Source organism: Haliotis asinina, chromosome 8, assembly GCF_037392515.1.
Source record: "Haliotis asinina isolate JCU_RB_2024 chromosome 8, JCU_Hal_asi_v2, whole genome shotgun sequence".
NCBI lineage: Eukaryota > Metazoa > Mollusca > Gastropoda > Lepetellida > Haliotidae > Haliotis > Haliotis asinina.
Window position 1 is genome coordinate 27,563,719 of NC_090287.1, and position 10,377 is coordinate 27,574,095.

General features: G+C 41.4%; 2 protein-coding genes across 3 annotated transcripts in view; one reads left to right on the top strand and one right to left on the bottom strand.

The window, feature by feature from the left end:
* The window catches only part of LOC137294864 (leucine-rich repeat-containing protein 9-like), a 47,597-nt gene extending 47,095 nt beyond the window's left edge, over positions 1–502 (bottom strand). The window contains exon 1 of the mRNA XM_067826008.1: positions 421–502. The gene's annotated coding sequence lies outside the window, so the exon portion shown is untranslated. The remainder of the gene's footprint in view (positions 1–420) is intronic.
* Positions 503–714: 212 nt separating this feature from the next.
* LOC137293502 (alpha-2C adrenergic receptor-like) lies at positions 715–4,848 on the top strand. 2 transcript variants are annotated; one of them, XM_067824076.1, is made up of 3 exons: positions 715–818; positions 934–991; positions 3,022–4,848. In XM_067824076.1, the coding sequence occupies exon 3, from the start codon at positions 3,407–3,409 to the stop codon at positions 4,769–4,771; it is 1,365 nt and encodes a 454-aa protein (XP_067680177.1). In that variant the 5' UTR covers positions 715–818; positions 934–991; positions 3,022–3,406; the 3' UTR covers positions 4,772–4,848. The 2 variants fall into 2 exon arrangements, with proteins under 2 accessions (XP_067680177.1, XP_067680178.1); XM_067824077.1 differs by lacking the exons at positions 715–818; positions 934–991 and adding an exon at positions 1,437–1,593.
* The last annotated feature ends 5,529 nt before the right edge of the window (positions 4,849–10,377 follow it).

Below are 10,377 nucleotides of genomic sequence, written 5' to 3' on the forward strand. Positions count from 1 at the left end.
ACTTACCAAATTTTCTAAACCTGCGTTTTCCTGAATATGTTTGTTTCAGAGTCTGTATAACAGACTTCTTCTTATAGACTAACACATGGTCTCTTAAATGAGCATATTTTAGAGTAAGGACTTTCTTAAATAATAATCACAAAATATTAATATATACTTTATTACTCTGACGGGTGCAGACTACAACAGAAAACAAAGGTCGGCTGATGGAATGCGACGTGATTTGTTACATCGCTTTCTGAAATCGTTCAAGTGTGTTGTAAGCATGACAACAAATGTGTCTGTGTCGCGCTGTTTTTGAGTCGCATTTTTTCCTCTTAATTATGTTCGACCAGTGAAAATATATATCACACGATGGAAAGAGTGACACACGAGTACACCCTTCCTACTACTAAACTGCGATCATCTGAAACCACTTACTTGTTACGACAGCGTCTATTTCAACATCCCAGATGAATGGACCGAGAGAACGACTACACACACCGTTGGCAAACACACTACTAGCTAGACATGCTCAGCTCTCAAGTGAACGTAAATAACATCTTGAATAAATAATAGCAGCAATAAAATACTGTCTACCTAAACGCTCACCTCTTTTGCTTCACTGACAAATGAACCACACCGTTTGGTTATTAAATAAGCCTAATACACAAGAAACCCCATCAAAACATATTGAGCTCATTGGTTAGAGAGGCCCTCTCGATACGCTTATTGGTTTCGTCTGACCTATTTACTGGGGAAAACACGTCCCGCTCACTTTCTTACTCATATACCTTCCTGCTTGCGTGAAAGACACATGTGAGAAATACAAGCTGAAGGTGAGTTGGTTGTTTGGCATTTCTATATATATATTTTCTCGTAGGTTGTCAACATAACTGGCTGGCATAGGGTACGATTTTGTATTACCTCTGTACGATCTTCACTATGTTTCAGACAGCGCGATTGCGGGAAAAGAGAGTGCTGTCTGTATCACAGGATTCTACCCTGTGAGGTAGGTAATCATCCGCTGAAATCATTACAAATATCTTTTTCTTTGTGTGATCTCGGGGACATGGGATATGTTTGAATAGTCTAGCAAAATAGTAAATTAATGAAAAAGTCATCTTGCAAAAGTAGTGATAACATAGATGATGATGATGATGATGATGATGATGATGATAGAAACAGGCTTTCTTTAAAAACTAATGCTGATCTTTTTCAAATCGAAATAAGCGTTCAAGTATGCAGATTAAAAACCTTTTCATGATTTGTGCAGTAATGGCCCTCAAGGTTGCAGCGTTATTCATCACTGTGAACCTCGCTTTTATTCACCCGTTTGCTTTCGTTTTCGTCAAACAAAGTCCTATTACAGCCAGCGGGAGCACTGGGTCCATACTTCAGATCTCATTACCTGTACAAAACCTAATAGTTCCGGGTTTGACGAATACTCGCATAAAACGAAGTCAGGTTTCGTCGAGAAGAGTACCAATTTACAGATTTAACAAACCTTCAGTGTACTCGGACTTAGTGAACCCCGGATGTAGCTACACGTGAGGAAAGCTACTTGCTAATCACTGTTATTTTCCTTACATTACCAGGAGCACAAACAAGCACGTAGGTAACTCATACCATTTTCATTACAACTGCTTGTATAGCTCATGATCACATTTAAGTAATATTCATGTTACTGATTCTGTGATTTTATTATTATCGTTATTGTTCTCTCTCTTGGTGTTAATTTATTCGTGTACTATTCTTAATGCTGTTGCAATTGTTTTGAAGGGTATTTTAGAAGCTGGTGAGTCAATAACGATACTTACGACTTTGTGAATAACATCATCTTGTTTATTGCGTTGAGCGATGTGTCGGTCTAAATTCTTACACTGTTATTCTTGTAAGAAACTGTGATCCATTAAGTCGTATATTTCGTGGGGTAGTCTAGTGATTAAAGCGTTTGCTCGCCACGCCGAAGACCTGGGTTCCATCCCCCCCACATGGATACAATGTGTGAAGCCTATTTCTGGTGACCCCCGCCGCGATACTGCTTGAGTAAAAGCGGCGCTCACGTAGTTTTCGAAATTACAATTACCATCCTATCACTTTTCGGAAATGAATTAAACTGGACAACGGACAACTGGACAACGGGTAGCCACAGTTCGCTGTCAAGAGTTGCGACCCTTCGTTGTACTGAAAACCTGGAAACCTGTGCGAAACATTTTACCATGATACCCCTGCTCGTGTAATAAACGCCCCAGACCTTCAACACTCCGGAATTTCCACTGCAATACCGCGTTATAACCGAAGTCATGCTGAAAGCGGCGTCAAACACAATTCACATATTCGCGTCGCTTCGTGCTCCCTGTCGATGATATAATCTTATTCCTCTGTTAACACAGAGCCCAGACGCATCTCATTAAAAAAACCAACACATTCGCTTGTGAACATTTGTGTATAAAGTAAATCAAGTTTTGAAATTAATACCTGCAGTGTCTGTAACGAAAATATAGACTGGTGTTTCGTTCCGCATGGCGTTGACTATAGTGAAGCTGAGAATGCGGCAACATTACGTGCGGCTTAGTCTGTAAGAGGACAGACAGGACCTGCCATTCGACGTTACAGTCAGAGAATCACGTTCTTCCTTTGATAGGTCCCCAGTCATATGAAGATAGAATATCCGATACACAGATTCGTGACTGATACAAAGAGAGTTGTGAAATCTGTTAACAATTACCAGGATACGAAGTTTAAGAATTTAAAACATTTCCGTAAACCTTTGACTGGAGGAAATACCTTGTCATGTTTTGTTATATCCTATGAATAATTTCAATTCGATACGCATATTAAATATCGCTGATAGAATATATTTGTGACATCTTTCCTGAGCATTCAGCCCACATCGTTTACATTTTGGTAGTATCCGGCTGAGTGACCCCACACAACACTGGGCATTAATGAAAACAGCCTTGCAGATCTAGAGTATTATTTCAGGCCTTTCGCATACCCTCCGCCCCCGTCAGTGACGAAATTCTATTGTTCTTTCAGGAAAACCCACAGAGAGGCGGCGAAGATGTGTAGAAGGTTACAAATAATTCGGTACTTAGCGACTTGGTGGAAATTATGAAGATGATGGACTAACAGATTACATAATCCACCTGCTGAGTCAGCTCTCTGGATTACGGATTATAGAGTTAGACATCGGAACCCGGATAAGGCTGTGGTGTCAGTTACTAAAGCGAGTTCATTCATGGCTGTGGTTAGCCACACTCACTGTATTTACATACTGTATATACACATAGGCCGTTGAATGCACACTGTGCGTTCCTACTGAGGGCGTCAAATGTTGACTCTCAAAATGGTTACATAAAGACAGTTGTCAACACAATCGCGTGTTGGATGGGATGTTATACGCTGTGAGAGCATTTGAAGTATGTTCACATCGCTACAAAGTCCTATCCATTCTGAAATGACCACAACTGGTCATCAAGTCCTTAACGTCACCCCAACGATTGACCAACTTAACTATGAAAGGCGCCTGTTCCAGCAACCAGTTGTCGTGACCTTGGGTGTCATCATGGTGGCCGCCATCTTTGGTAACGTCCTTGTCATCTACGTATACTGGAGCAAGAAGATGACTCCCTCCTACTTCTTCATATTGCTGCTTGCTGTGGGAGACCTCATCAATAGTTCCCTCTGCATCCCGTTCCAGATGTTCGACCTCAGCAACCCATACAAGTATCCAGTTCCTGTCGCATGCAAGATCTTCCGATTTCTGGAAACTGTGGTCAACACGTGGTGCGGCCTTATTCTCATGTGCATTGCTTTTGACAGATACTTTAAGATATGTCACCCTCTTCAGACATATACAATGGGGAAGGCCAAATCTCTTGCTATCGTTATGTTCGCTATGACAATTTCCGTGTCATGGCCGCAACTGTTCCTAGTGGGTAAACGGACAGTCACAACGTCAGTCAAGGGCGTGTTTGGTGAAGATTGTTCCACCCAGGATGGATTGTTCGGTTCTATATATTCCCTGTTGTTTCAGGGTTCTATTTCTTTCCTGTTCAGTGTGTGCCTTGTGATATTCTTATTATTCTACGGGAGAATGTTTCATGTAATTTGGAAAAGGAAGCGTCAGCGAATTGGAGAAAGTTATTCTTTTACTGCGTCGTATGGCAGTGAAAAGGTGAAAATAGCAGACAATAAGAACAAACCCTCTTTAAATGGAACTGGGGATACCTGTTTTACCGCCCAAAGTAACAGTGCTTTTCCCTTTGACAATATCGATGACAATGCTCATACGAATACTGGAGACACAAAATGCATAGGTAAAGGTCGGAGACGCTCAACGCTAGATTCCAATATGGCGAATCTGACGGAGTCGTTTGCAAGCAATTTGAATGAAATACACAATGAAACTAGACATTCGTCCGTGTGGTCCCTTTCGATGTCAATACAAAGGACCCCATCTACCCCCCTAAGCGCTCTATCAAACCGTTTGAAATTCTCGAGTCGGATTAAAATACGGACATCTCGTACAACTGTCATGTTTGGACTGGTTACGTTGGCCGGAGTGTTTGGATTTCTGCCATATTTGATAGTGGAGGTTCTCAGACAGGCTGGACTTGCATTTCAACCAGGTATGACAGCCGCGGAAGACCTAGCGTACGAGTTTTTATCAAAGTCCTATTTTCTAAACAACATTGCCAATCCATTGATATACAGTGCAGTAAACCCACTCTTTAGAAAGGACAGTCGGAAGGTGCTACGGAAGCTGCTCAAATGCAAAAACTGACTATGATCATCATCATCATGTATTTAGTATTAAAACAGATTTGTATATAGGTAATAAATGTTACTTTTTTAAGGAAATAGTTTTGATGTTGATTTGTTCCCGGCATGGGGGCTGGTTGGGTGGCCTAGTTGTTAAGGCGTTCACTCGTCCGGGTTTCTGGAGTCATATTTCGGATGTTACTAGAACATTGATAACGGCGGCCTACCTCACTCACTAGACTAGGAGCATTAAATGTCCAGAATTCTGCCTCTAATCTATGATGCCTGTAATTACATAACGTATTTCTACCGAAATATGCTATTTTCTTTACCACTGTGAAATACAGTTATCTAGACGTGTTCTATATAATTATTGGTTTCCACTATTTTCCACAGTCATGGTACATTAGTTGGGGCGTTACTACAGACTGACAAAGCGGAGCGGGGCTAAAAGGTAGGATGGGGGATACTTGTTTTTATTTATTCAAAATATTCTGGGACCTGCGTAACGACTCTTTCTTTGTCCACCAGTATAACCTGGACAGACGGTGTATCATGTATCTAATGTTCATGTTTATTTTCAACAAGAACTGTTTGGTCCGACTCACAGATTCTGAACCACACTATGTTTCTTTCTGCCGAAACCCTTTTTTCACAAAAGCTCTAAATGAAGCCAGCCAGTCTAGATTTTCTCAGGTTCGTTTTCTCATACTATATGTGATCAGAGACTAAGCGTCATCGTTTACAGACACTGTTCACGTCGATGCCTGTGAGGATTGTATGGTGCATACTACATACGTGTTCTACATGGGTGTCTGCATGCGAAGGACGTCGACCCTTGGGTGAAATGGCACGGGTCAGTAGAGGAAAAAGGTCGACGACTTGTCCATGTGACTTACACAAATTAACATGGAATTACAAAATACAAAGAAATAATCCAGGGTTTTCACACGGCAATAATTCGGATTATTCAGTTGAGACACTGACAACAGAACAGTACAATATTTGGTCCAAAATCAAACAACATAAATTGGTACCCATTAAGTATGTGGTAATTCTCTGGTTTATCTGAAAGATTATTAAATCTGATTTATTATTTCATTTTATACTTTCCTTTACTACTGCTATATATAAATTGTTAGAATTGTTAACAAAATCTGTTAAATGATATGCAAAACGTGATCATGCGTATTATTCGGATCTGATATGTCTATTTTACATTTACATTTTTCTTAGTAACGTAATGATATTAGTCCCTAACAAGATGCTTACCTGTATGTCTACTTGGACACCTGTCACCATTGTTACAATGTCAACATGTGTCTAGAATTTGCATTTTACCAAGAAAGTGCAATCCCGAATATATCATATGTTACATTTGACCTCTTTCTAAATGGCATTGTGTAATCATGACGCAATGGAGTTGCATTTCTTTTCTTTGAACTTCCACTGACTTAACTGTGTATTTGCCATTTCGAAATTGAATGCAGTACACCGCGAGTCCTTTCCTTATATACTGATGAGGAAAATAAGGGATCACATGAAAGCACGAGTGTATCTTTATTTTTTCCAAGTTTCTTGACAAGCTTTGTATGAACGCATAAGTATTCCTTTATTTTTCCAGGTTTCTACAAAAGCTTTGTATAGCTATAGCAGTATAAAACCTATGAAAAAAACTGGAAAAATATGAAGGAACACTCGTGCTTTCATGTCACCCCTTAGTTTTTTCCTTCTGTGTACTTCCAAATGCTTTCAAATATGTTCATCATTGTAAAATTCACTCTTATATGATGACTTTTTGAGTGAAGTACGTGGGTGCCCTATGTGTACGCATTTCGAGATGTTCGCGTTATCGAACATCTTAAAACAAGACCTACTAGCGCATTAGCTTGACTTAAGCAACACCTTCAACATCAAAGTCAAGTCTCGGATCGACTTGGTTTGTATAGCAAAATTGCGAAAGGTCGACTTCTTGTCCATAAACCACTCAACATGCTTAAGGGCCGAGTCAGCATTTCAACGGGATCTAGGGAATGAAAATCACCAGCGATGTGGAAAATATCTCAGTTAGACCAGCCTGTACATTTACTGGCCGGCACGCATGACTAACTACAACGTTCCTTTAAGACGTCGTGTACAGTGGAGCACAATGACCTACCTGCTTGGGAAGAAAGAAATACAGATTTGATTCGCAAAGGGGCGACACAAATGTCTACATTGTATTGATAAGCCTGCCAAGATTCTTATCATTATTGTTGTTATTGCCATCAACATCCATAAACAGTACTACTTGCCGTGACAGATCTATAATTAGGGAAAAGATGTTAATCTCAATGCTGGAGAGACTAAGAGTAACATTCAGAGAATCGATATCAGCCGTATGTCACAGCAGTTTTCTATTGTGGAAAAAGACACTCAGGGAACGACTTTTTAATCAGTGAGGTTTTCAAATGTTGACGTGACCTTGTGAGTGTGTTTGGAAACTATCTATAGCCGTGTATTTGAGACATTACTCAAAACAATAGGCCATTTGCGCTGACACGCATTATACAACGGGATTCCATTGCTGTGAAAGTGTAACGCACACTACGCGTAGAGAACCTGGGTGAATATTGTTTTACACAGCCGTTAGCAATTCCAGCTATATGTCGAGACATTTGAAAAACGTAGCGTGGTTGTTAGGTTTATGGTGTCCCGTTAGTGCGGTCTGTAAATAGTGGGATCTGGATGAAGAAAACGAGTGGTTGATACCATGACCAACAACTGCGTCGCTTACGGTTGAACTCTATCATGATTGATAAACGTTTTGCCTCACCTCCGACTTTTCCAGACAAAGCTGACACACCGTGACATAACATGTTCGTTTGTTGCAACATATGTCATATTTGGGATTTCACTTTCTCAGTAAAGTACAAATTCTAGCTGTACTTTTTTGGTTGAGTCCCATCCTGGATTCGAACCCGCACCCTCAGAGTCAGGCACCTAATCGCCAGCACACAAAATCAGCCACCTAGCCCGCTCAGCCACCGCGACTTCCAGACAACTGGTAGTCTAGACTGCGTACTTTGTGTACCCGTCTGATAAGTGTGAACTGGCACGGCTCCCATGGCCGAAAGCTATGATTACACGATGCCATTTACTGAGAAAGTGAAATCCCAAATATGACATATGTTGCATTTGGCCACTTTCTAAAAAATGGCATCGTGTAATCATATTCGCTTGTTGTTTTAGTCAGCAATGTTCAAGCTATATGGCAGCTGTTTATTAATATTCGAGTCTGGACCAGACAATCCAATAATCAAGCGCATGAGCATCTATCAACCCAATGGGGATGGGATGACATGTGTCAACCAAGTCAGCGAACCTGACCACCCAATCCTGACTAGTCGCTCTTTACGGCAAGACTGGGTTACTAAAGACCAGACCCGTGAAGGTCCCGGGGTAGAGTATGCCTTCCGCAACTCATGCTTGCCAGAAAAGGCGACTATGCTTGTTGTAAGAGATAACTGACGGGATCGGGTGGCCAGGCTCGGGTGACTTGGTTGACACGTGTCATCGGTTCCCAGTTGCGCAGATTGATGCTCATGCTGTTGATCACTGGATTATCTGGTCCAGACTCGATTATTTACAGACCGCCGCCATATAGCTGGACTATTGCTGAGTGCGGCATAAAACTAAACTGACTCACTAAAGACCTGTTACTACCCAGCTCTTCATGGGTTATGACGTAACTAAAACAACCCCAAAAGAATACATGTATATAAGTTGTGTAGAAATCATATGAAATATTTTAGTATTTTAGCACCGCATACAACTCTTCCTTTATTATATGTATCTGACAACTGTGCTGTATTTCTTTACGCCCCATGCTAGTTAAATACACGTGCATAATTGCACCTATCCGATATTTTTGCGATTATGATTTAGATTTGTCGGATTGTCGGATTTAGACAGTCGGATTGGTAACTTGAAAATATTACCAGTCCGGATACAACCTTGCCTGTCCGGTTTTCAACAACAACAAAAACGAAAAAAAAATCAGGTTTCTGAATTCTGTCTCTACTGTATGTAAGCTACATGGTCTGGTTCACAAATCTGTTTCATTTTCTGCCTCGCAGTCACAAGATCGGACAAATCTGAAATCTGAGTCACTGTCTGAGTCGGCAGTGCAGTAGAACCTCATCATGATCTGCAGTTAAATGCTGTTGAAACACAACAGCACTCTTCAAAGGTTTTTTTGACCTGGGTAAGAAGTCAGGTCTTCTGTGATGATTTTGATTCCATCTGAAATTGTCTGCTGATACTATGAAAAGTATACTGTTAGCCAGTCAGACAACTCAGGGGTGAAAATATCTACCAGACCACCGGACTGGCAACTTTTGAAATTGGACCGTCCGAGATGAAAATAGACCGTTCCGGATGGTCGGGTAGGCGGGAATTTTAAACACCGCTATCAAATATTCCACTGATCGTCACCGATCATGACGTGTTCAGGTTGTTAGCTCTGATCTCCCATCGAGTCCAACAAACGTCCACGCTATGATAAAGTTTTGCTGCTTTGTTGTTTAACGCCGGACTCGAGTCTGGACCAGACCATGCAGTGATCAACAACATGAGAATAGATCTACGGTACTGGAGTGAGTGAATGAGTTTAGTTTTATGCCGCACTCAGCAATATTCCAGCTATATGGCGGCGGTCTGTAAATAATCGAGTCTGGACCAGACAATCCAGTGATCAACAGCATGAGCATCGATCTGCGCAATTGGGAACCGATGACATGTGTCAACCAAATCAGCGAGCCTGACCACCAAATCCCGTTAGTCGCCTCTTACGACAAGCATGGGTTGCTGAAGGCCTATTCTGACCCGGGACCTTCACGGGTTCTATGATACTGGAATACAATGGCATGTATTAACCAAGTCCACAAGTCTGACCACCCGATCTCGTCAGTCGCCTCTAACGACAAGCGGGGGTTATTGAAGACCAATTCTAACCGTATCTTTTCGGGTATGTGATGAAGTAAATACTGCTGGAGGGGCATCAAACCTAGCCTCACTCACTCCTCATTTGAAGATTTGTGGATCTTTAGCCTAACATAGTCCATTAAATCTTGTATTGATTGTTTTTCACTTAGATAATTAAATTCTTTTCAAACGCTCATTGGTAGATTACAACCGGTTCAATATGACTGCTTTCGCCAATTTAGACACAGTCAGTATTTTATTTTCTTAAATTGAATAAGAATGATCTTCCGGTGTTTGGCTAAATGTCCGAGTTCAGTTCATGTTGTTTCACCAACCTCGCCTACGTTTGTTTGACAGTGTGACCTTTGTCAGCGTTGCCGTCATGATATCATGTCACCATGAACGCTAACCGCCACATGCTGGTTCCACACTGGCTCTGCCAGGGCTGTTCACACCGCCCAGAGCGTGCCGGCTTAACGACATGATGAGCACATCCGTGACCCCAAATGTTAAACGTTGGGCCGCATCCGTGATAACAATTGCCTACTTCCTGACGGCACCCATATCTCCCTGTGCGCATTTTTTACATGCGGTTCTGTAGATGAATTATTGTGAGAACACACGAAACTCCCTATATCACTACGGGGGCGTTTCTCTCTCAGT

Excerpts from the sequence above, each read along its gene's own strand:
- LOC137293502 (XM_067824076.1), top strand. The coding sequence starts at position 3,407 with ATGTTCACATCGCTACAAAGTCCTATCCATTCTGAAATGACCACAACT.